Here is a 25,322-nt window from a genome sequence, read left to right as displayed (position 1 = left end):
TGTATATACTAAAAAAATGTCGTGTGGATGATGAAAGCTGGAGAAGAGGAGCAGTATTTTACAATAGAAAAGACCGATATTGGCCAAAGTCCATATAGTAGTATACCAAAGGAATGCAAAATTGAAGAATTGGAACAAATATAGCACGGCTGGTGGTTCTCCTCGCCAAGGATGAGGGGAGGAAGAGATTATACTTGACATGCCCGGGTAGACAGGATGTCTTCTACAGAGCATTGCCCAAGGAAACGAGCATTTGCCCAATGCCATCTTGCTGTAATAGTCCAAATGCAGCTTTAGGTATACGTGGTCGCGAGCAAACGAGCAAAATACTCATCTCCTGTCTTCCCGTGAACGCAGCGTTTTACATCCATATTGACACCAGCTTTACCGGCGGCTACAAATGTTGATTTTGCCCCTGCATTATGGTTTTACGCATAATCACCATGTAGTTCAACAGTATGAATTCGGCGGCCAGCTGGTCGATACTGATTTCGAGTTGCTCCTTGGGATCACATTGTGAGGCTTTGAAGCTACCTCCTCGAAAGTTCACCCCCACACCATTGGCTGCAGAGGACTTCAACGAACGCAAAAATACAAAAATAAAACGTCAAAAAATGAAAGAAACATACAACAGCCGGTGTTCGCCAGTGGTCACCCACCTGACTACTAATCTGCCTCTCATCAGCTTGACCGTGGGAGAGCGGACGGGATCCCGTATATTCTGATGGATATGGTCGTATGTGACTGTATTCGGAGGCAAATCGGTATATAGGACTCGACCCTTTGCAAAGACAGGGCTTAATGCTCGTCACAGAGTAGAAAGAGCATTCGAAATACAGACAATCAATCACCCAGGTTTCTCCAGTCACCGCCGCCGTCTTTCTGCTGCTGTTGCTGGTCGACGTGGCCATCGTCGGCCTGCTGCTCTACTCGCTCGAGCCGCTCATCACGCTGCTACGCCGAAACGACGAGGTGTTCAGCCCTCGCATCACCATTCCTCGCAACGACCCGTGGAGCTCGTCGCCCTTTTCCGACGACGACGACGACGACGACCAGAGATTATCACAGACGGCAGCGGTGTAGAATCGACCGAAAGGCTAACCCCCCCCGAATTCGTAACGAGTCTGTTGACTGCAGAAAGAGGACAGCTTGCACAGCTCGTATATGCGACGGGCCTCGGCAAACCAACATCAAGAGCCAAATCGGTAAATGGGTTCTCCAGGTCCACAAACTAACTAGTGGCAATTCTGTAATGTTGCTTGTCGAGTGAAAACATGGGCATATATTGCCGCAGGCGCAATGTAACGTCATCACCGCAGCTCGAGTTCAGCTCCTCCTGTGTATTATCGTCGACACCCCCCCTCGTGATTGGGCTTCGTCAACTGCCTGGATCTTTTGTTCGGGCTTGGGTTGCTTCTTGCATATGTCGGCGCAATCCTTCAGGCTTTATTGGCTGAGCCACCGGCCCTGGGTGTGGCACGTTGTTAACAGCTTGGCGGCATACTTGATTGTTGGTAGAGCAAGGTGTGGCACGACTAAATTAAACGCGGAACGTCCCAGCCGCCTCATGATCTGGCGATAGCCAGATTTAGAGTGGTGGCGATGTGACCCCTGCTCAGACGTCTTGCGCTTCCCAGTGGCGGAAAATCCGAGGCGTGCCAAAATCTTTTTTTTCTTTCTCTTTCTTTCAAGCTGACTTTTTACCACTTTTGGGTGCCATGTTGCTAAAGTTGGCGTCCAACAGCTCCTCAGCGGTTGATAGATCATAATGGGCCTCTCACCGGCTATATACGGATCTCAGCGTGATTTGCGTCGCGTGATGCTTCGGTAAACTTACTCTGAACTTTCCCATCGGATAGGAAACAAAAACCGTTGCTTTTGCCAAGCTAGTGGTGTGTATTGTGCAGCTGATATCCGCGGACCCGACATGGGGAGATTTCGTGCATCGAGCGAGTGCCGGCTCGTGCTAGACAGCCGGCATAAGCTGGTTATGCATACAGATGGATCGTCCGCCATTTGATCGGCGACTCTTTGGCGACTAGAAATGCTGGCCGAGAACAGCTGAAAGGCCCTGTGACAATGGTGACGAGTGAATGTCGCTTTGTACATGTACTCCGGGGTCTGGATATCCTTGGCCGCCACGCCGATAGCGTGGTAGAGATTCGCCGACTGGGCATCATCTGATATCCGAGCTTCATTGTTGATAGCCGATCCGAGAGGAGGATCGGATAGGCATTCACTGTTGAAGCGAACATCGCGGATTATGGATACAAGTAAATGCTGAAAGAGAATATTCCCGTCGAGAATGAGCAAAGTGCACATAGAGTGTTGCTTTCGGAGTGCCAGTATCCTCCTGTGAGAGGCCTTGCCATTGTCAGTATTGGATGGTAAATCTTGTTGTGATGGCATTTGACCCAGGACTCCAGGTCCAAGCTATTTGAGTTGACCTTGGCCGAAGATATGTTATAACAAAGTTGTAACAGTAGATCTTGGGTTAGGAACTTTGATAGGCTATCCATTGCTCAGAATTTCTTTGGGGCGTAACGTCTGTAATGCTTGCGATGTAGCAATTGTGAGCCGTGTGAGAAATGATCCCATGGCCAACATGAATAGCATATTGTAACGTCTTGTTTGTTGTTCTTGCATTGTTTCCGAGTATACTTGCCCAGTATTTGCTGTTTCGATCCTGAAATGCTCATGAGAAGCAGACCTCGTGGCATTAATAGTAGATGGCAAAGCTTGGTAGTATCAGTGGCCGTGATATTATGCTAGTCACGGATCCGCGCTCGCAATACAATTCATCGTAGCGGCCGTTGTCATTGAATCCCAGGAGGATACAATGGCAAGACAGGCTGGAAGGTATTATATTCTCTGAAGTCGAGCCGTGGGTAAGTGCTGCTGCAAATCCTGGCATCTTGTATGCCTCTTCTCGCCACTCTCTGTTGGTACTCTTCCCCTTTTCGCACGGGATGAAGATAATGCCAGGCATTATATTAAACCATAGAGCGTGCTGCGATTCGCATTCTCTGATATAGTCATCATCATGGCCGATGCATCAAGATTGTTGCACCGGTGAACTTTCTCCAAGTGTCTGCCTTGTCACAGAGGCTCGGGATTTCATGGTTAAGAAATTGAGGGTACTCGTAAACGCATATTCATCCCTGAAGCGCTGTCATATTAACCCCAAGCCATATGCCGATGCTGGTGGCTGTGGGAACAGAAATTTGGTACCAACAATGTCCAAACAATAATTTTAAAGGCAATGTAACAGGGTATCGAGGTGTCGAAATGGCGTTCGACTTGCCGAGAAGTTGGTAACAAAGAGCTTGGCCTCACACCACGTTACGAATATAAGAGAAACGTGACGGAAACATTCTGTAGAAGGATATAAGAGTTGAATTATTCCATTTCAAGGAAGATACTGCTGCCATTGCAAGCCGCGCTGTCGAAACTGTGGAGATTATGGGCGGCGTATAGGAATGGGAAGTCGATGTTTTTGTTGAGGGTGGCCATTTTTAGATGCTGAATGTCGATTGTAGCATATACCTTCTGATAGCTTTGACATTCGTCTAGGAGGAATCGCCTCGGCCTTCATGCTCCGGTGAAGAGACAAGACACGGAAGGGCGTCAATATCGTCGCCAAGCTGTAAGTAGACACCTATTCCTAGGTCCACTGCCGAGACTCATTGGTGACGTAGTTGGAACCTTCCCGACCAAGCCGCTTGTGATGTTGGTATGTTCACAGGCAGCAAACAGAAAGAAAGTGGCTGGCCATCTCATATCCGTCCCAAAACAGTGTTTTGGCGAGTTGATGGGACATAAGAATGCAGATGACCGGGCCTTGTCTTGCTGATGCAATTGTGCGACTAACGACAACGAACAACTCCAATTAAGCACGTTTGGATTCTTCATTTCACTCAAGAAAATCAGCATTGCCTTGTATACAAGAGCCAGAGACCGAGGGAACATTGTCTGTGGTCCTGGTCGACTACTGTCTCCTGGAGCTTGTGGAACTTGTCTACTACCAGCGACTAAGTCAGTATACGATCATTGCTGCCGTGTGATGATGATCATGTTTGACATAATTACCCCGTGGTCATGTTGAGTATACTGGAATTCTTCTTCGAATCAATATATATGCCCTATATGAGCGAAGACGGAATATCGATGCGGCTGCTGACAACTGACTAGTAGAGTAAGAGAACATATACTACTGGCCGTTGTCGTGGGGACATGAACATGGACATGGATGTTCAGAAGCCATGATTGGGGGGGTTCTCGTTGATTGTAGCGCCTTTAGAATCATTGTTGCTTATATTTTGTCATTGCCCTCGAACGTGGAGAGATGATTCAGCATTTGGTTGAACTCATGGTTCGACAACTAAATCAAAAATGTGTCATTGGGCGATTTAGCCGAATCAGAGGCCCTTGACGCTTGCTGGGTTGCGATTAGAAAGGGTATAGGAAAAGAGAAGAAAGAGAAAAAAGGGGAGAAGGATTTCAAAACTTGCAAGCACTGACATGGGGTTGATAGAGGACGGTGGTGTCTCGTGACTTTGAGACATTGTAGCGAGGTACGTACCGTGGTTGGTTGTACAGTAAGCCAGCAAATTGCCCAATTTGGCACTCCCCGATACTACTAGTAGGTACTCCATACTCTGCATCCAATTCTCATGAATAGGTAATACTTATGCATGTGCTGATACTCGATTGATGTATTATTAGGTTCCTAGATAAAGCTTGTCTAGTGGGTCTAAGCCAGAGCAAAGGCAAGGCTGGATGAAGCCCCGTATTTGCTCTAGATCTTGTCTAGACCAGGAGTTTGTACAAGGCTAGCGAATCAGGACCGCCTCCAGAACTTCGACAATGCTAATTAAAGACGGTAGGGCTGTACCTGCGCATCTCGCCAAGCGCCACGCCAAGCCCAAGTACCGCTCTAACGCCGATCCGATGCGGTCATTCTGCACTTGTTCCCCTGTATTCCGAGTCCATCTCACCAGCAATTTTAAACTTCGCTTTCGTCTTTTACCGCTTCTGCTTTCATTTCCCAGGCGCCTCTCTTTCTCTTAACATTTCTGCGCACTGGTCTACGAATTATATATTTTAATTGACCTATTCAATTTCCTTTTCCCTCGTCGTCGGCGGCCGGAAAACAAGCGCGGCGTATCCTTCGTTTAGTCCTCCTTTTGCCGCTGCTGCTTCTTGGATATCCATCTGTTCCGAAAGACGACACGACACGCTTATCTGTTCGCAACCTACGATCCAAAATCCGCCATGATGAATTGGCTCGCGACGTTGACGGGCTATATTGCGCCGCTGTTCCTTATTCTCTCACCCATCATCTCCTATGGCGACCAGGCCATCTCAATGCAGCGCAAGAAGACCAGCGCAGGCTTCTCTCTCGATATTCCCCTGATTATGCTCGTCGCATCTCTGTTCAGGTGTGTCTTCTTGCGCGAACTGGTTCATGGCCTCTTGGCCGACAGATCCGGTGCACATGTCTAACATAGAGAGGGGGAATAGGATCTTCTACTGGCCCGGCGCACGATTCGATGCGAGCTTGTTGATACAATCCCTGATCATGGTAGGAATGCAAGTAGCGCTCCTCAAGATTGCCCTTGATCACCGGCCTGCGCCGTCAAACAAGGGCGGGGAGGCTGGCCTGCCGTTTGCCACCCCTCCAGAGGGTCTCTTTACTCAAAGGCCATATAACTTCTGGCAATGGAGATCGCCGAAGCCGTTGAGTCTCACCGATGAGGAAACTAGTGCCTGCAAGTATCGGAAAAGCTAACCAGCACGGCAGATATTGGCAATTCATCGTCTACCTCTTCATTGGCTTGCTCGCTGGCGAGGTTGTCGTGTCCAGCATGACGCCTGGCTATTATCCCACGTATTCCGAACTAGTCGGAATCATCGGCCTCTCCGTCGAAGCCATCCTTCCGATCCCGCAGATCATCGCCAATGCGCAGTCCAAGTCTTGCAAGGGCTTCCGGGTGTCCGTGCTTGCCAGTTGGATCGGAGGAGACGCCATGAAGATTTACTGGTTCTTTACGGCCACGTCCGAGATCCCGCTGGCATTCAAGATGTGTGGCATCTTCCAGGCTTGCTGCGACTGCTTCCTCGGAATCCAGTATTTTTTCTATGGAGAGGGCAAAGATGCTACCATCAAGGGCCATCCGCTGCAAGACATTTCGTCCCAAGATATGGGCTGGAAATAGACGCCGGGCTGTTAAACTTGGATATAATAGATTAATGTTAATGACTCTCATGGCTGGTGCTGGTGATAGAATGGGCGTGAACATACCTGTATTACCTCTACATAGAATTATGACTAGAATATATTTCACCCATTTACATCTCGTCATGATTGCTGTGTTGAGTCGCTACTTGGTAGAGAGTGTTAGGCTGAGATATAGAGATACCGTGTAGCTGAAAGTGAATACAAAAGCACAGCATAAAAAGCACCAAGAAGAATAAAAATCGACATAAAATCGACAGTAAAGTACACGATACATTTTCTTTGTGCTATATTTGGTGTCCAATTGTGCTTACATGTCGATTTTTGATCGATGCGATTTCAGCGCCAAAGTCACTCCTTATGCGCCATGCACCAAATTCCCAGGAGAGTCGCCCAGCCCCCCGACTTTCTCGTCGCCTCTGGCAGGGGAGAAACCTGTCGCATCCAACATATACGGAGTACATCCGGAGTACATCGAGTAATTGCCTAGTGCAGAGGCGTCGTATACAGCATCGAAGACGGAATCAATAGCCTGGTATAGCCTTGCCTTTTTTCTTTTTCCTCATTCGGCACTGTTGGGGCCGGGGCTAATCGCGGTTCGCGACGCCGTCTCGTAAAGGAGAACGCGAATGTACTAGTTGTCCATCCAAGGTATCATATCTACGGTGAACCTTGACCTGTAAGCATACAACTTCCATTCACTCATTTCTCGCCAGTCTTTTTTTTTTTTTTTTTCTTCTTCTCTTTTTTTCCATCTGGTTAGTATATCAGGCCCTATTTCATGCCCGATACGATTGTAAAATACATTGTATTGTTCATTCTGGCCTAGGAAGAAGCTAATTGATGCCGATCTAAGATTCACCAGGATTGCTGTCACTCAATAGACAATTCGGCGTGAAGTCGCTTTATCCCTGTCAGCATTGGAGCTCATACACCGGATTCCCATTGTTGAGCTGTCGAATGCTTGCCAAGTATACAGGTATGTTGCTATGTATTCTCTTTATACGAGATATCCCAATCATATACTAATTAGCTACCTTGGTCTTCAAGTCTTTATACCCATACCATTTAATCTTTTTCATCCGCAAATCGGATTATTTTTCTTATTCAAGCCCTCAGCGGGTTTCAATCCTAATACGAGTCATTGCCTAGCTAAGAAAGGCTTTGTTTCTTGGTACGCCGTTTCCTTTTGATATCGCGTCTCAAATCTAACATCTCCACCTCAATCACCACCTCCATCATCTCTAATCTTGAACCTCAACCACCACGCCTATTTTTCCCCATTTTCATTGCTGAATATCAGATCTATTCTATCTACCAAGTAGATGCTTTGTCAGCTTCGTTGAATTCCACCCTTGGATTCATCATCTGCTCACCTTGTGCTTGACAGCCCTCTGCCAGCTGGCAACCTTCTCCCCCCCAACCAGATTCACCTCCCAGTCACTTTGGCCATTGCCCTCTTGTCACCTCATTTTCATCTTCCTGCACAAGTCAGGTGACTCGGCTGCTGCTCCCTCCATCTGCATAATTAAACATCTCTTCAGCTCTGCCTCTTCCCATCTCTTCTCTTCCTTCACGCATCTGCCCGCAAGGTTCTCTTGATGCAGATACCCTAGTACACCACTGTCGTCTCTTGCATTTTGCCCTCGCCTATCCCCAACAACAGGAAGGATCGTTGCTTTGCGCAGTTCAATCTCTATTCCGTCGGAATTGTTTAGCAGATTCCATTTGCGGTGTCAACAAACTTGGCCGTCTGTCGATTTGATATCGCCATCGCCTCTTCTCGACGCTAACATTGATCTCTTCGCCAGAAAATATTAAGATCGAAATGCCTGCCGCAAGCTCCAAAGCCAATTACAAAACCTACGAGGCCCAAGCCCGTATGGTACGCGCCATCGTCGCGGCTCACCCTGAAGTGAAGTGGAACTACAAAGGTAAGCAACTGTTTCTTTTCTTCCTCTTATCACGGTGCTGTTGGCCACTTTTCCCTCCCCCATTCTATGATTGCAATTTCTGGAATAAGATGTCTTTTTTCTGCTTCATCTGCCATGTTTCATCTCATTGTTGTTTTTATTGGGGCGAAGGTTGACGCTTCGTCCCAGAAATTGCTGCTTGCTATGGATCCGACATGACTGAGCACGCTCTGAATCACCGATTCCGCCGTCTCAGGGCGCAGTCTGTAATCATTCGTGAGGGACGCAACCAGGGATTCGATCCCAAGAATATCTGCCAGGACGGAGATCTTCCCGCTACTCAGGAAGCTGTGGAAAAGAACAGTATGCTTTGATCCCCGACGCTTGACTCGCAATTCCGAACGGTCGGATCTTTCACACTCAGAATTCCCCTTTATAACAACCCATTTTGTTTTCAATCCACATCATTTTCTTTCTGTTGTAATTTGGATATCGTCATGTCGTTCATTACTTTTTCTCAAGAACAGAGCTGATATGACCTCTACAGATATCGCCAAATACTTTGGACAGTCTACCCCGGACGGTATTCAGTTCCAGTTCCGTGGATTCAAAAAGGACGCCGACATCCTCCGAAAGGTCGAAAGTGATGGCGGCGATGTTGCCAACTGCCTCAACCTTGGCTCAGGCGGCGGCAGCCTCGTCTCTACGCCATCCAAGCCCACCGCCGCCCGGGCCACTGGAAGCCGAACTGGCACTGGCACTGGCACTGGCCGAAAGCGCACCCGCAAGGTAGACAATATCAAGCGAGCTTCGTCCGAAGAGGAGGAGGACGACATTGCCGACATTGACAACTGGAGCGAGCACGAGGACACGCCCACCAAGAAGCCCAAGACTGGAGCCTTCCCGGGCCAGAGGAACGGGACTCCAGGTCGCAGAGCTGCAGCCAAAGCCACCGCTACGATCGCTGAAGCTTCTGCGCTGCTCGATGCTAGCGATTCCCAACCCGAGACTGAAGCCCCGGCCGGTCACTTTGCCTCTGCTTTCGCCCCTGCCAGTGTGCCGACTCAACCTGCCTATGGCTCATTCACCAGCAGGCCGGTGATTGGCATGAACACTGGACCTCCTGCGCTCAGTTATCCACCCTCTGCTCATTATGGCTCGCAATCGTTCGCTATGAATGATGCCGATGACATTCTGGGTGACGGTGAGATTTAGAGAATGAGAGGATGAGGAGGGACGCTCTCTTTCTGCTTTCCACTTCACAAGTTTCACTACTCGGAATCGCAAGTGGACGATTATCCTCTCAAAAAGGAACACAAAAAAAAAGAAGAAGAAGAAGAAAAATCCTCGTATGGATGAGATGATTGATATTTGACAACCGGAATCTGGCAGTTACCTATATGAAGGGACAGGTATTGCGACCATGATTGCGCATGCACGGCGTTGGCGGAGGAAAGGAACTTTGCTTTTGACTCGTTTTCCCCCAGAGACTTGCGCGTTTCTCCATTTTCATGTCCTGGTATTTTCTTTTGCCCTTTTCCCCCTTTGCTAGCACGGTTATCGTATGAGCACATACTCTTTTTAACAAATTTGCTTTTATTTACATCTCAGATTCGTCATTACATTCTTTGCCTTTATCAAAGGACAACAAGGGAAGACTGGTTGATTTGAGTTATATATTGTTCTTCTTTTTCTTTTCATTTTTTATAGTGCTCTCTACTTTCGGAGGACAAGAGGAAAAGACGACGAGGGGAATGATAGAAAAGAATTCAGTACTTTGATCTTTACATACGTCAAACTATGACCAAACGTCTGAAAACCAAAATCACTGTGCTTTTACATGAGAATTCAGCAGATCGTGATGTGAATATAAAGTGAACATCAGAAAATTCGACAGCGAGAGCAGTCTGACCCAGTAAATTGGAACCCTGCGTGTCTCAAAGAATTTATCTAAAAAAAAAAAAATTGGGTTTTCTTTCATTTCGTTTTTCTTTGGTTGCTAGAGTTGATCTGAGGCATGAAGAGATTGTAAACTCTCGTCTCTTGTATTTCCGATGAACAAGTTGATTAATGGGCCCCTACCTCCCTCTCTTTAAAGATTTGAATGATGATGCTTTTCGTGGTATTTAGTTCTTTCTCTTCACAATTGCCAGCGCCTATATCCATTGCCTCACTCCAAAACATAGCTAACAAGCCTCGACTGCATCTCAGTTGGTCAACAACCTCCACAGAGCATCCGTGTCCACGTAGTCATGGTGGATGATGTTCACAAGCCAGCGGTCCTCTCTAATCTCGTCCAGGAGTTTCTGGCTGTCCGATCCCCGTCCATACACCTTTGCCCACTCGGCCCAAATATCAAACGCCTCCTCGCTCCAGGCGCGGAAGCTGACCTCTTCGATGATGGTTGGTGTAACAATTTCTTTGCCGGGGAACACTCCCCACGTCACGGCATTCGTGCTCGCGCTCATGGCAGCTCGGCCGGAACCTCCGGTGGCATCGGATGAGACGAAGTCGCCTTTGGCATTGCTGGCGTAGAAGCACACCACTTCTTCGACCTCGGAAGAGGTGAGTTTGTCGTAGAGAATCTTCCAGTCTGCAGATGGGAGGAAGAACTCTACGAATGACTTCTGGAACACGAATCCAGAAGATGGACCCCATCCAAATGTGGGATCCGACGAGAGCAAGCCATTGACAGCGGGCTGAGAGGCAACAGTCCACCAGCCCTTTCTGTTCATAGCCTCGAGCTTGGCCTTGATGATGGAGGACTCGGGGAGCAGGTCTTCTTCACTCCATGGGATAGCAGAAATCTCTCCTCTGATGTGTCTCACAAAGATGTCATTGATGTCACTGGCAACCTTTGGGTGACCCCAAAGAGAAACGGCCTGCGTAACGGACATGTGGATGCTTACGCCGTAGCCGTCAATCTCTCCGTAAGCGGGCGAGCGGGCGTCACCAAATCGGCCGTTGGGGAAGTCATCCCAAGTCGCCTCACGGCCAAGAGAGCCCTCGCCTTCAGAAATGGCCAATGTGTTTGCACGAGTGTTGACACTTTCGGCGGGAATACCGGCCTCAGTGCTTGTTGCCTCCCACTCAGGGTGTGTGGCGGCCCTGCCAACGATGACTCGATTATGGGGGTCTGAGCCCACAGAAGACTGTCTCCTACCCGTGCGTGCGTGGCTGGACGAGCGAGGCGGCACATTGCCATTGACGCTGATCTTTGGTACCGTCAACTGCGCTGCCGCTCCGACTGCAGTCTCATCGATGACGGCTTCTTCGTCTTCGGCCTCGTCGGGAATCAACTTGGTTCTCTCAAGGATGAAGGAGATTGACTTTTCGAGGTTGAGCGTATAGAAATGAAAGCCCTTGGGCCCCGGAGTCCTGCTCTTGATCTCTCTGATCTGCTCAACCAGCTCACTGAGGATATCAACTCCAACCATCTTGACTTCTCCATCGTCTCCCTTGACGGCGTTGAGGCGGGCCATGATCTCCTCTGGTATCTTGGCATGACTCAGCTTTGCCGTTCGTTTGATCATTGCATAGCTTTGAATTGGCATCAGGCCTGGCAAGATGGGTATCGTTTTAAAAGCGCCGCTTGGGTGGTTTCTCAGAGTTGTCTCGAACTTTTCGTACGCCTCAATGTCGAAGAAGAGCTGGGTCATTATGAAGTCCGCTCCAGCCTGGACTTTCTCGACGAGATAGGGGAGATCGTGTTCAAAGCTCTGGCCTTCGGGGTGGCTACCGTCGCCATGGCCCTCTGGATACGCGGCAACTCCAATGCAAAAGTAGCTGCCATATTTCTTGCGGATATACTTGACAAGATCAATTGCCCATGTGAACTCCTCTGAGGCAGCCTGGTCCGGCTCGTCGGCGTCTCGGTACTCGGCGCGGGGCGGATCGCCTCGCAAGGCGAGAATGTTGCGGATTCCCAGTGCTCTCGCATCTTCCAGCGCCTGGTCAATCAGGGCCTGGCTCATATTGGTACATGTGAGATGGAGACATGTGGTGAGGCCGATCTCGCGCTGGCACAGCTCGGCAAGCTCAAGCGACTTTTGCGATGTTGAGCCGCCAGCCCCCCAGGTGACGTTGACGAAGAGAGGTCGCAGGGCTCGCTCCATTCGCTGAAGACGAACTCGCAGGTTGGCAAATCCCATCGCCGTCTTGGGCGGGAAGAACTCGAGGGAGAAGTACTCCCCATCGGCCGGCAGCGCCGCAATTTTATCGGTGATCCTGTCCGTGTCCATGTTGGCTGGGTACAAATGAGGCCCAAATGCTGCCCTGCAAGATTGTTGGCGTCGGTTCGAGCGAGCGCTCTATGTCGATACAAGAACGTAAAGCAGAAAGAATTCAAATCCGGAGGAGGAGTCGATTGATGATTGTCGGGTTAGGCCGGCGCGTGACCCGTTTTCTGGCTGATGATACGCTCGATAACGGCTCGCTGCGGGATTGATGAGGATCCCCCTTGAAGTCTGTTTGCCGGTCGGGTCGCGCTATCTCGCAGCTAGTTTTTCCTGCCGAAGAGAGCTGTGAAGTGCCGGAGATGGAGATGCAGATGCAGCCAATTGAACAAGATGTAGGTATGCTGCAAGCCGATGAAACACCAGTAGCGCAGCGGCAGATGCCCAGAGAGAGGCGTCAATTGACCCAAGCGAGACAGTCGAGGTCTCTAGACAAATAAGCAGAAAGGTTTGCGTTGCCGCTGTCGCAAGGTGGCGGGGCAGCTCTCAATGAATAGCAGCAATGGCGGGGTTGGTCCGTTGTCGCTGGAGCCCAAGGTTTCGCTATCGCTATCGCTATGACGCCGTCTACTGCACTCCACTGCACTGCACTGCACTGTAGAGGCGCCTGTGACTGTAGAGCACTTGGCGAGCTCCGATATCAACCGCTGGCCCAGAAAAAAGTTCCGGGCGATTGCATCTCGGCATCGAACCATCCAGCTGCATGACACACTTTCTTCTCTTCCTCCACCCATTGCCTCTGCTCAACCACAAAGACTTCTGCGGGACTCTTGGCTCCGCAATATGACAGTACCATAATGCATATGCTTCATGGAAGCCGTATGAGCCTCAGAGGAGCCGGCCTGGCTCCTTGCCGCCGATATATAGCAGCCGGTGCTCATGGGGCGATAAATCGGCCATCAGCCCTCACGCGACTCGACCCGCGCCGACTGGCCCGGAGAGGGTATGCAGTAGATCTTGTTGCCCTGGACAAGAAATGGCGCCAGGTCTGGGACCAAGATCCTACGAATGGCGAACCTCATGCCGCTGCTTTGTCGGAGAACCAAAAGCACAGCTACATCTTGCCCATGTTCCCGTATCCCAGCGGCACCCTGCATCTTGGCCACCTCCGGGTGTACACCATTGCCGATGTGATTGCCCGATATCACACCCTCAAAGGCGACAAGGTTCTGCTGCCAATGGGCTGGGATGCCTTTGGCCTGCCCGCTGAGAATGCCGCTCTAGAGAGGGGCGTTCCGCCTGATGGCTGGACCAAAAGCAACATTACCAAAATGAAGAGCCAACTTGACGTGATGAATGGCAGCTGGGACTGGTCGCGGGTAAGTATTATTTAATGAAGCCTTGCAACTACGGCCAGTATAGCTAGAATTGAGCTAAAAAGAAACCTATATTTAGGAATTGACAACTTGCGACCCGGATTTCTACAAGCACACGCAAAAGCTGTTCTTGATGCTTCACGAACGCGGGTTGGCATATCAGGCTGAAGCTGAGGTCAACTATGACCCGGTGGACAAGACAGTACTGGCAAACGAACAGGTAGATGCAAACGGATTCTCGTGGAGATCAGGCGCCAAGGTCGAAAAACGGAAATTGAAGCAATGGTTCTTTCGTATATCTGAGTTCAGCGAGGAGCTCCTGAAAGAGCTCGATAGCTTGGCCAAAGACGGTGCTTGGCCCGATCATGTTATTTCTCAGCAGAGGAACTGGCTGGGAAAGTCGACCGGTGCTTTGGTCAAGTTTCCCCTCTTGGCTCTCGGTAGGGCCAAGATTGACACCGCCCTCGAGGTGTTTACGACCCGGCCCGACACGTTATTCGGGGTTCAGTATCTTGCCCTCGCCTCCAATCATCCCGTGGTGGCCCAGCTAGCAAAACATGATCCGGAGCTGCAAGCGTTTCTCGACACCCTCCCTGGACTGCCTCCGGACTCCAAAGTCGGATATCTGTTACCTCACATTCGGGGCATCAACCCTCTAGCCTTCCATGAGAACACGCCAGACGCCACCAAGGAGTCGTTGCCCATCTATGTGGCCTCCTATGTGTTGGGTGACTATGGCGAAGGGGCAGTCATGGGCGTGCCTGGCCACGATACCCGAGATCACGCATTTTGGCGAGAGCACAACGTCGACCAACCCATTCGAATGGTGTTGGCCGCATCTGAGGACGAGTCTACCACAGTGTTGGAGAATGAACCATTCATTGAGCATGGTTACATGACAGAGCACAGTGGCATCTACCAGGGCAAGCACTCCAAGGAAGCGGGCGATATGATGGTCCGTATGCTCGAAGGCGCGGAGCTCGCCAAGCCTACCACGAAATGGCGATTGAGAGATTGGCTCATCAGTCGCCAGCGGTACTGGGGCGCTCCCATACCCATCATCCACTGCGATTCCTGCGGCACTGTCCCCGTACCAGACGAGCAGCTGCCCGTTCTGCTCCCCGAGGTGGACAACCACTGGGCGCAAGGTAAGGCGGGCAATGCGCTGGAATCAGCTCCCGACTTTGTCGAGACTGAGTGCCCCAAATGTAGCGGCCCGGCTCGGAGAGACACCGATACCATGGACACTTTTGTCGATTCAAGTTGGTATTACGCTCGGTTTGCCGATCCCCAAAACCCGGACCAGCTCTTCTCGCCCGAGGCTGCCAAAGCTCTGCCCGTGGACATCTATATTGGAGGCGTTGAGCATGCCATTCTTCACTTGCTATATTCCCGCTTCATCTTCAAGTTCCTAGCCACTACGTCACTACTTCCTCACTACTCTGAAGCAGATGCCCCATCTGCCGAGCCATTCAAGCGTCTGATTACCCAGGGCATGGTCCATGGCAGGACTTACATCGATCCCGAGTCGGGCAAGTTCCTCAAGCCTAATGAGGTAGACCTAGCAGATCCGTTGAATCCCATCGTCGTGGCCACAGGAGCCCCTGCCACAGTGGCCTTTGAGAAGATGTCCAAGTCGAAGCATAACGGAGTTGACCCCACCGATTTCACATCCAAATACGGCGTTGATCCAACCCGGGCGCACATGCTCTTCCAGGCGCCCGTCGCAGATGTCCTCAACTGGGACGAATCCAAGATTACCGGCGTCACTCGTTGGTTGCAGAAACTCCACGATCAGGTGGTCGCGCTGGCCAAGTCGCCGGAGGAGGCCCTGTCAGCAAAGGAATACTTTGCTACACGAGGCTCGCCCCCGAGCAACGACAAGGAGAAGCTGTCAAAGTGGGATTCCGAGACGGCGCTCTGGCGCGAGACGCAGAACAAGATTGAATCCATCACGCGGGGCTACGAAAAGATTTATGCGCTCAACACGGTCGTGTCGGATCTCATGACGCTCACCAACGAGCTTGTTCAGCATAAGCAAGCGGACCAAGGCATCAGGAGGCAGACGGCAGACGCCATTGTCCGCCTCATGGCACCCATCACGCCCGCCTTTGCGGAGGAATGCTGGAGCCTTCTCCACCCGTCCGAGGGCTCCATCTTCAAGACGGCCGGCTTCCCCGTGCAAGATGGCAGCTTGCCGATGCTGCAGGCGGTGCATATCAAGTGCGCTGTGCAGATCAACGGCAAGCTGCGCGCTACGGTGACGATCCCGCGCCCGCCCAGCGACTTGCAGGGCGATGCGCTGCGCGACTGGCTGGTGGATGCGATTCTGGAGACGGAGGACGGAAGGAGTCGGTTTGGTGAAGGGAAATACAATGTGCGGTCGGCCAGGAGGACGATCCCAGTGGACGGGGGAAAAGTTATCAACTTTGTAATATAGAGCAGCGCCTGTGTGACACGATAGAACGAATACCCCAACTCCGTAGATCTTTATAGACAATGGATATTATGGAAAATTTACTGTAGGCAGCCAGCCTCTTAACTCCTGCCCAGTGGGTATCAGGCGGCGCCTGTGTTAAAGGCACCTCGCAAAATCTAGCCTGCAATCAAAATGGTGTAGTCTGGATCTAGTCTAATCATGGTGCCTTCTCTCTTCATCGGGAAGAAGTCTCTGTTCCTCGTCGCTGCCCTCCTTGCCTCGGTAGAGGACGTAGTGCTGAGCGATGAAGATGGTGTCAAAGACCAAGCTGCAGTTGCCAAGCGCCAGCTTCACCGGGTTGCCCGTAATACCAGCCCAGTTGTGTTGCAGGTAGCTATCGATGCCAAGCTGGGCCAAGCTCAAGACTCCTCCGAGTACATCTAGCAAGATCTGCCAGATGCTCCAGCCACGCGTGCTCTTGTTACGGTAGTTTGCGAGGATCTGAGGCGTGTACTTGACCAGCGTGACCAAGATCTTGATATAGCCGACGGCGTAGACAATATCTAGCTCGCACCAGTCGGTGGCCGGGTTTCCAGACGGTGTCGCGCTCACAATGAGGCAGGTGATGAGGACGCCCAGCGCGGAGCCAGCGATGATGCCGGAGACGAAGCGGCTGGGACGAGTGCCGGGGCTAGGCTCGAAGCCCCAGAGCGGGCGGAGGAGATACTGCGAAGCGGTGATGATGCTGAGGACAAGGGCGTGCAGCGCAAACGTGATGTCGTTGAAGGCGACGGTCGGGACCAAGCCATCATGGCGGGCAGCGTATTGACTACGCACGACGGGGGAGTAGTAGAGGGCGACGTTGGACACGAAGTAGGCAGCGAAACCTGGCCGGAAGGAAGAAGGTAAGCGCGAAGGAAAAGTTACTCGTAACAATTGAGGTGAGGATGTCTGTAGATGGGCATGGATATGATGATGTGAGCCGCGTGCCCTTGGAACAACATACCGATGATGTTAATGGTAGGGAAGTCGGCCGTGGTGCCAGACGTGGACCCGCGCTGCCAGTTGAGCAGCGGCTGGGGGTAAAAGGAGAGGCTCCAGGCGATTGTGTAGACCCAGCCAAAGAAGGCGGAAAGCAAGGGCAGGAATGCGCCCATGGTTTCTCTGGCCCTTTCAGTTCCGATTCCAAGCGGTGTTGCCGATTGCGATGACGGCGGCCCTGGAGGTTGTATCGAGGCGCCGAAGTAGGTACTGCAAGCCACCGTCCTGGATCGGTCCGGCAGCGGCGTTTTTTTTTAACAATTGCAGAGAGGCGACGAAGCTTTTTCGGTATCGGATTCCGGGAATCTCGATCTCCTTTTTCGCGAAGAAGAGCTTCAACAGGGGGAAGGAAAGATTGGAGGTTTCGAGGGGTGAGGTTGAAGTTGAGGTTTGAAATCAGGTGCGAGGATGGAGGGATGACAAAGTCCCGTGGCCTTGTGTTTGGGCAGAAGCTACGATGTACCGATTACAGCTTGGGAGTATGGAGCGGTACTTTGTGCGCGCCTGCTCTTTTTTTTTTTTAATTGGTTTGCGCGATGCGATGCGATGGGATGGGATTGCGACAGCAGGCGCGATTGCATCATTTCGAGCTTCAATGAGCTAGTGCGCCAGTAGTAGGTACTTGTATTCTGGAGGAGGTACCTGAGTATTCTAGGTTTTATAGTGTAGGAGTTCGTATCATGACAGGCTATAGAAGTACCTCGTATAAGTCTGCGTACTGAGACAAGATGACCTAACCTAGAAGCAGTATAAAACAATTGGAAGGCTTTGCATGAGATGCTGGAAAGACGCATACAGTATAAAATATATCCAATGCCGCCATTCTGACGGACTGATGTGTTATAAATAGCACTCTCATCACAGTACCTGAGTATCGTGAGTTGGTGGCTTGATTTGGGTTTTTTCGAAACAGCATCATAAACTGGTGGCAGACTTGGCGCAAAAGTTTAGATATAAACATGACATGTCCTAGTATCGACGTAGTTGAAGGTTATGGAATTGCGCCTTATCAAATCTCACCGGAGACCCGATACGGCCAATTCAACAAAATAGAGCATCATAGCCATAGTCCGTGCACATGCCCAGCAATCTTACCATTTTACCATGTCCATGTAGAGTATTCATGCTATCATAGGTAGGTAGTTACACAAAAGCTTCACCATCAACGATAAGTGTTTACGCGAATGACCGCATCCAAGCTTGGCAACATGGCCATCCCAACGGCAGTTGGTGACGGACGGGAATAAAAAGGATATTGGAAGCTGAAAAGGCAGCCCGTGTTCACATCACCATCAAAAAAGACCAATCTCGACTGCCCGTCATGGCCATGATATCGACAACTGTCAGTCACCGCCATGTCAAGACTCATCGAGTCATTCGTCTGATTTCATCGCTCGCTCATTCCTGTACAACTCAAATACCCACCCATCCATCCATCCGAAAGCCCCGGGCACATCATCTTCGGAATCGGATCACCGAGAAAATTCTCCTTTGTCCTGGATTCGAGGCTCCCTACTGCCCATCCATGTACATGTAACAAGCAGTATCTGCCCTTGTAAGCAGACAAACTCCTGCAGCTCGCATGTACCGGCTACAGTTCGGACCACACGGAACGATATCAAAACATCCTAGGAAAAGAAGAAAGATGGAAAAAAAAAAGAGAAAAGCTTTTTTTGCGTTACATTCCGCTGCCCCTTTTTATCCTCGGCATTCAACAAGGCCAGGCATCGTGCGTGCATGCACGCGTATCTCGCGTTTTTTCCCGCCAGCGTCTCCTTGTCGCTCCACCATTTCCGAGATATTCGCTATCAGCGGGAGTGGCAATGGTGTGAGGCTTGGCGTGATCGGACGACGGTTGTTGTCGCAGATCCATGGCTTGGAACTATACTAGTCAGTTCCATTAAGAACATAGCACCATCATGATACAGTGTTTCTTCTTCTGTGCTTGTTGGGGTGGACACCGGGCCAGATCCCGGCAGCATTGAGCTCATCATCTGGATGCGTACAAGTGCTGTTAGCCGACGAATGAGGGCGCGTAGATGCTTGAGGCCGCTGGTTCAGCTCGTGGTTTGGCAGCTCTGATGCAGTAGTGCTGGATCCTTTCTGATTGAAGGCTTTCCGCCTTTGTGGCTTCGGTGGCTGGCTAGGAAAGGCTGAATGCCCAAGGCAGATCGAGGGATGAGCTGTCGATGCGAACTAATCAAGACTATGTACGTAGGTGCCTGTATTGCCATGTTGTTGCGAGAAGTGGCTGGCTGTGGCTTCCAGCTGCCAAGATGCATCCATGCAATGCACGATATAGTTGACCAGGCCATGTATACGTACGATACTATTAGGTACGATACGATATTACTCCTATCAGTAAAAGCAGCCCTGCCTATTTGCGGAACAATTGCCCGTTTTATGCTTTGCGGACGCTGGGTCCCCGAGTCATCTTTAAGAGGCTTACATGAGATAGGCACATAGTGAAGCTTCAGTATAGACTTTCACTTGCACTGGCATCTGACAAGCAAAGTCAGCAGTGCTCAGATCAGTCTCATCCCAGTAAGCAACCCGTGAACCCTATCGGCGGAGATTCCTCATGTCGGGCAGCAGCATCCATGGCGTGAACTGGTGAGCGCCCAAAAAGGCATGTCCATGTCGCCACCAGCAGACTTGCAAAACAGAGGTATATGATATCACTCACTCACTCACAACCAACCAACATCAACTCAATGATGCCTAATTATCCCCTTGTGCTTACACGCAATATTAATCCAGCAAAAAATAAAATGAAATAAAACAAAACATAAAACCACAGCTCAACTCTCGTCAAATCAAAACCAACGGCTCCCTCTCAACCCACGCACGACGTAACCATGCAGCACAAAACACAGCCCTCATCACAATCATCACAACCACCAACCCCCCGGCATCAGCCATCATCGCATCACCCTAGCCACCTCTTCATCGTCAGAATCGGGCCAGGCTAGCACCCGCCGCATGCCACTAAGGCATGTAAACAACATCCGACCGGACCCCTAGAAAACAACGCCACTCCCACTCTAGCCAAAACCGACATCCATGCATCCCGCCGCCCAAACGGCCGACCCGAAGCCCGTTTCAACGTTTCTCTCTTCGTTCGCTTCTCAATGCCGGTGACGTGCCCTTGTCCCCATCCATCCCATCCAATTCAATCAAACGGGCTGAATCCTTGACTGTTCATTCGTTTATTTTTTTGGTCTTCCCTCTTACACCTCCTTTGGCTCGGCGTTTTTCCATTGGCTGGACTTCCCCTTCTTGGTAGGCCTAGTGCCGACTCACCGGCGCTGCCACCCGGATATGGTGGACATCCCTTTTTTCTTTTTGTGTTATTTCCTTTTTGGCTTTCTCGGCATCGACGTGTGAGGCTCACGGTGTGAACACGCCGTTTTTTTTTTTTAAATTTGTGGGTTCCGATGTACGGGCAGGCTAACTCTATTGCTGGGAGCATGAGTTGCTGGCGAGAAGTGATTTAAATAAGCATTGCCTCCCTTTGGGTTTTGTTCTTGTAGTATACTCCTTTGCTTAGAACCATACCAAAGAATTACTTACATCTTTATAATCTACTCTCTGTGATATATACTTGGCCACCAGAAATACTTCGTGCCATCAAACTCGATTACACCCATCGTCACATATACCATCCAACACCACTTACACTAACTTACACAATGAACCACCTCAGCTACTTCGAAACACTAAAACGGAGCTCCCCAATGGCTGCCCCTACCACATCAGCACCAGCAGAGATGCCATCACCCTCATCATCAACACAAAAAGTCGGCTTCATGTCCCTCCCCCTGGAGCTCCGCTTCCAAATCTACGACCACCTCCTCTCCATCCCGCCGCACTCAAAATCCTCCTCCCATCACCACCTCTCCTCCTCTGCCACAGCCCCCTCCCACGTCTATCCCGCAATCCTCCTCGCCAACCGCCAAATCAACTGGGAGGCCACGCCCTTCCTCTACTCGTCAAACATGTTCGTCGCCCACCCGACCCTGCTCGCGACGTTCCCTCGCCTGCGCAACTGGTATCCTCCCCTGCGAGAGGCCAAGACTCTCGTGCCCCTGATCCACCGCTTCCACATCCAGGTCCGCCTCGACCTGCCCCTGCAGTTCGACCGCAAGGCTGCCGCAGAGTCCTTCTCTGGGCTCGACGAGCTTTCCATCGACCTCGTCCAGTCCATGTTCCTGGGTGTCGATTGCAACAACCTGGCCGTGTTTGACGCGGTGCGAGGCGTCAAGACCGTCTACATCAGCGGCAGCACCACTGGTTTCGAACACTACATTGCCTGGTTGGTCAATGCCATGACGAGTCCCATGGGAGCTGAAGTTGCCCCTTATGAGCCGGAAGCAGACTCTCCCTGGGCGCACATCTGGAGCGGACACGCAAGTCTCGTCAAATCATCAATACCCCAGATCGAGAAGCAAGAGTAGATATGCATACCTAGGTATGGGAATTCCCCTGTCGATTCATTTGTCGCAGAATGGCAATTGACTAACATGTTGGAAAGTAGGGGCAAAGAAAACAAAAACACTTTTATGTTGCGTTGAAAACTAGGTATCGCTATACATCTACCCATCAAAACACCACCTCTCTCTCTTCGAAATCAAAGTCCTCTAAAGCTCTTCCTCCAAACAAAGTCCTCTTTTTCTTTTTGTCTTGGCCATCCAGCCCCCTCTAGTCCGTTTCCCGTGTCTAGGTCTAAGGGTCATCTCATACATTTCGACAGAGGAAAAAAAAAAACAGCCGCATAGGCAAACCAAGAAAGAATCACAACAAGCGTCATGTCCTCTCTGTTTTCGCAAGATATCCTTTTGTCCTTAACTCTCTTCTATATCCCTCATGGTCTTCTTTTTCCTTCTTTCTTCTGTTTTCTGGGTACAAACGGTTCGGGTTCGTGTTGATAGAAACACAAGGGAATAAAAGGGTTTGAAAAACGGAAAGGTAGAATAGGAAAAAAATTAGAAGCAAGTATGCAAACAACTCGCCCCTTTTGTGATGCAGTATTTTACCCAAACGCCTATTCTGATGCATCGTATCATCGGAGAGAAATCTTACATTGCTCCCCTCGAGTGTAATTTTGACGATGCACGTCTTTTCTTTTCTTTTTCTTCTTCGTTCCTCTTTCTGACTTCCCGCCTCATGTCGTCATTATCTTCTTATTGCGCAGCTTGGCCACCGCCACCAATGATCTTGGGCAGCGATCTCCATCCCTTCTCGTTGGGCAGCTTAACCTTGCCAAAGTCCTCGTCAAGGTCGAGAATGATCTTCAGCGCGTTTCTGCTGCGGGCAAAGGGGCTAGAGTCCAGCTGCTTTGACTTCAGCGTAGACAGAGCATCACTCATGCCGACATGCACCTTGTCCTTCTGTGCCGTTCCGGGCATGGGCAGCAGAGTCTGGAGCACCTCATATGCGGCCAGAGTGAAACCGAACTGGGGCGATGATCGGAAAATACGAGCCGGTCCACCCTTGAAGAAGGCCTTGAAGCCCTCCTCCTTCCAGATGGTCTGAGCGCAGTGTCGCAGTCCGTTGTATGTGGCCTCGCCCTTGCGAGCTTCGACCTGGAGACGCGTCTTGATGACATCGCAGGGTGTCGTCAAGTAGGCCGCAGGCATACCGGCAATAGCACCAGCAGTCAGAAGCTGCAGGACACCCAGCTTCTTGGTCGGTGATTCGCCAAAGAAGTCCTTCTTGAGATGGCTGTACGTGGGGAAATAGATGGCTGAGAAGGGAACGTCTCGCAGCAGACAAGCAGACGCACCCTTGTACAGGCCCATGAGACCGAGGTTGCGGACAATCCACATGGCCGATCGCTTAGGTGTGCCCTCAACGGTCTTGGCGACCTCACCCTGAATCTGCAGACGAATTTTGACGATCTCGAGAGGGTTTGTGAAGACCTAGATAAGAGAAAACCCGTTAGTTACGCATAATGGCTGGAGTAAGAGCTAGACATCCAACTTACCACTTGACAACCACCGGCGGTACCACCAGCGACAATCTCGGCCCACAGGGGAATGTTTCCTTGCTTGTCGGTCAAGCGGCCGCGCACCAGGTCGTTGACCGTCAGCTTGATAGCCTTCTCCGGTGCAACACCAACCAGCTGAGGCAGAACACCAGAGTAGAGACCGCGGACACCCTCATTGCGAATCACCTTTTGGAAGCAGTCAATAGAGTTCTTGTACAGGCGCTGTCCGGGCTGAGCTCCACGCTGGTTCTGCAGGCGAGTCTTGACAAGATCAATGGGGTACACCATGAAGGCACCGAAGGCACCGGCCACACTGCCCAGACCAAAGTTGTACGCCGACTCGAGGACTTGGTGAAAGACGGCACCACTCTTGGAAGCAACCTTTTCGACAGCCTGGCCGGCCGAGTCCAAAACGTCGTACATGGGGTTGCGCCATGAGGGATCCAGGACCTTGGCAAAGTCGCGGAGGCCCAGTCGCCCAGAAGGCTCGTCCAAGCTAGCGAAGTGGAAGAGAATGTCGGCCTCCATTGGAGTGAAGAGTCCGAATCGCGTGAGGCCGGACGCCTCGTTCATGAACTCGGACCTGGTAATCTTGCCATCCTTGGTCTTGGAGACAGCGCGGCGCAAAATCAACTCGACAAGGTCCATCTCCATAATCATATTCTGGAAGGCTCGCACGTTGGCATAGGAGACCTTGCTGCTAGCCGAGATGTTGCACAGGGTGTGCAGGTTGTTCAGCAGATGGTCCGACAGCTTGTGTCTCGACGTCTCGCGAATGATGCGCTCAAAGTCCTCTGGGTTGATGTAACCATCGCCATCCTTGTCGAAGCGGTGGAAGGCCTGTCGAATGCGCTCGCCCTGGAGGCCTCGCAGCATCTGTGAGAACTGCGCATAGTTGAGGTGGTGGCGTTTCTTGCTGGTGCCAATGTACAGCTTGGCCCATTCGCAGTCCCAGTCGAAGGGGATGTTGTCGGGGCCCTTGTTGATCTCGTAGAGGCGCTTGAAGTCTTCGTACTTGACAATGCCGGTGCGGTCGACGTCGAACAGTCGGAAGGCAATTTCATATTCGGCGTCGGGCTTGAGCAGGAGGTTCTCGAAGACACTCCAATCCGTCAACGAGACGCGGCCGGTGCCTTTGTTGTCGGCGACGCCAAAGAGGATCGAGTACTGTTCCCGCTTGATCTTGTGCTGTTTGCGTCCGATGCTCTGTTAGTCACTGGTCCCGCAACTGCACCGATATGACTCCGATCCTCAGACCAACAGAGAAGGAAAAGGGGTCCCCCAAAGAAAATGAAGGGGAAAAAAGGAGAGAATGGAGGAAAAAAGGCAGAGAAGAAGAGTATCATGAACTCAATGGCACACTCACATAGTCCTCGTCCTTGGGCGCAATAGCATTGATAAACTCGTCAGGTCCGAGGTACAACTCGCCCGTCTCAGGGTCCTTGATCGCATGGCTGTTGAAACGAGCCTTGGTTTGCGCCGAGAGCTGTGCAGGCTCCTCGCCGCCAACCAGGCTCTCCTTGACAGCTTCCTTGACGGTTGAAACGCTCGCCATCTTGAAGTAGCAAACCCGAATCTCTGCTCCAAAAAAATATCAAGAAAATGCCCGCGGGGAAGGCGGAATAAAAGTTGTTGGCTTCTTGTGAAGGAAGAAACGGCGAGGCTGTGGAGCTGGATAAGTGGGAAAATCGGGGTCTGGTTCGACGGGGGGGAGAAAAAGCGCCAAAAAAGAGCAAACGCCTGAGGGCCTAGAGAAGAAAAAATGTCGGAGATGAAGCCCCTCTATACCGGAATCCCCTCTATCTGTATTTCTAAGTCTATCAAGCAACAAGAGAAGGAAAAAGGAAAAAGGGGAAAAGGAGAGAAGTGAAGCGTTAGGGAATCGAGCTGGAAGCGGCTGGTAGAAGTATGAGGAAGGGAAAAAAAAAAAAAAAACTTTTATATTACTCCTGATGGATGGAAGCCAATTGACGGATGGGCGGCTGCAAGGTTTGGCGAGATGCCGCCTGACGGCGCATGTACCTGGTACTGTGTGCGCCATGTCGTCCCCCTGGCCGCCACTGAAGCGCCAAATTGCACAGCGGTCAGAAGATGCTGAAAAGGCGGGCTGTCTCTTTCCTGTAGCGCCACGTGAGCAGCAAAGAGCCCGTTTAGTACTCTGTGCCTCACAC

The 25,322-nt window shown here is 51.0% G+C and overlaps 9 protein-coding genes across 9 annotated transcripts; 6 read left to right on the top strand and 3 right to left on the bottom strand.

Annotated features, from left to right (window-relative positions):
- Nucleotides 1-458: 458 nt before the first annotated feature.
- TRIVIDRAFT_140208 (uncharacterized protein) lies at nt 459-725 on the top strand (the record flags this gene model as incomplete). The annotated part of the gene is made up of 1 exon (XM_014106122.1): nt 459-725. The coding sequence occupies one exon, from the start codon at nt 459-461 to the stop codon at nt 723-725; it is 267 nt and encodes an 88-aa protein (XP_013961597.1).
- A 4,552-nt stretch (nt 726-5,277) lies between these two features.
- Nucleotides 5,278-6,218, top strand: TRIVIDRAFT_188255 (uncharacterized protein; the record flags this gene model as incomplete). Its single annotated transcript, XM_014106121.1, has 3 exons — nt 5,278-5,441; nt 5,524-5,739; nt 5,804-6,218. The coding sequence occupies 3 exons, from the start codon at nt 5,278-5,280 to the stop codon at nt 6,216-6,218; spliced, it is 795 nt and encodes a 264-aa protein (XP_013961596.1).
- A 1,848-nt stretch (nt 6,219-8,066) lies between these two features.
- Nucleotides 8,067-9,366, top strand: TRIVIDRAFT_35039 (uncharacterized protein; the record flags this gene model as incomplete). Its single annotated transcript, XM_014106120.1, has 3 exons — nt 8,067-8,172; nt 8,341-8,514; nt 8,699-9,366. The coding sequence occupies 3 exons, from the start codon at nt 8,067-8,069 to the stop codon at nt 9,364-9,366; spliced, it is 948 nt and encodes a 315-aa protein (XP_013961595.1).
- Nucleotides 9,367-9,907: 541 nt separating this feature from the next.
- TRIVIDRAFT_229117 (uncharacterized protein) lies at nt 9,908-12,392 on the bottom strand (the record flags this gene model as incomplete). Its single annotated transcript, XM_014106119.1, has 1 exon — nt 9,908-12,392. The coding sequence occupies one exon, from the start codon at nt 12,390-12,392 to the stop codon at nt 10,359-10,361; it is 2,034 nt and encodes a 677-aa protein (XP_013961594.1).
- A 791-nt stretch (nt 12,393-13,183) lies between these two features.
- On the top strand, nt 13,184-16,142 carry TRIVIDRAFT_188253 (uncharacterized protein; the record flags this gene model as incomplete). The annotated part of the gene is made up of 3 exons (XM_014106118.1): nt 13,184-13,205; nt 13,290-13,705; nt 13,782-16,142. The coding sequence occupies 3 exons, from the start codon at nt 13,184-13,186 to the stop codon at nt 16,140-16,142; spliced, it is 2,799 nt and encodes a 932-aa protein (XP_013961593.1).
- A 49-nt stretch (nt 16,143-16,191) lies between these two features.
- Nucleotides 16,192-17,485, bottom strand: TRIVIDRAFT_73286 (uncharacterized protein; the record flags this gene model as incomplete). Its single annotated transcript, XM_014106233.1, has 2 exons — nt 16,192-17,008; nt 17,128-17,485. The coding sequence occupies 2 exons, from the start codon at nt 17,276-17,278 to the stop codon at nt 16,335-16,337; spliced, it is 825 nt and encodes a 274-aa protein (XP_013961708.1).
- A 770-nt stretch (nt 17,486-18,255) lies between these two features.
- Nucleotides 18,256-18,765, top strand: TRIVIDRAFT_215128 (uncharacterized protein; the record flags this gene model as incomplete). The annotated part of the gene is made up of 1 exon (XM_014106117.1): nt 18,256-18,765. One exon carries the CDS (start codon nt 18,484-18,486, stop codon nt 18,697-18,699), a length of 216 nt encoding a protein of 71 aa, XP_013961592.1.
- Nucleotides 18,766-20,709: 1,944 nt separating this feature from the next.
- TRIVIDRAFT_166390 (uncharacterized protein) lies at nt 20,710-22,160 on the top strand (the record flags this gene model as incomplete). Its single annotated transcript, XM_014106116.1, has 2 exons — nt 20,710-21,633; nt 21,697-22,160. The coding sequence occupies one exon, from the start codon at nt 20,855-20,857 to the stop codon at nt 21,617-21,619; it is 765 nt and encodes a 254-aa protein (XP_013961591.1).
- Nucleotides 22,161-22,345: 185 nt separating this feature from the next.
- Nucleotides 22,346-25,038, bottom strand: TRIVIDRAFT_73283 (uncharacterized protein; the record flags this gene model as incomplete). The annotated part of the gene is made up of 3 exons (XM_014106115.1): nt 22,346-23,083; nt 23,149-24,339; nt 24,518-25,038. 3 exons carry the CDS (start codon nt 24,704-24,706, stop codon nt 22,346-22,348), a joined length of 2,118 nt encoding a protein of 705 aa, XP_013961590.1.
- Nucleotides 25,039-25,322: the final 284 nt, after the last annotated feature.

Source organism: Trichoderma virens, assembly GCF_000170995.1.
Source record: "Trichoderma virens Gv29-8 chromosome Unknown TRIVIscaffold_1, whole genome shotgun sequence".
NCBI lineage: Eukaryota > Fungi > Ascomycota > Sordariomycetes > Hypocreales > Hypocreaceae > Trichoderma > Trichoderma virens.
The sequence above is the reverse complement of the archived record's forward strand: the minus strand, read 5'-3'. Positions and strand labels throughout refer to the sequence as shown.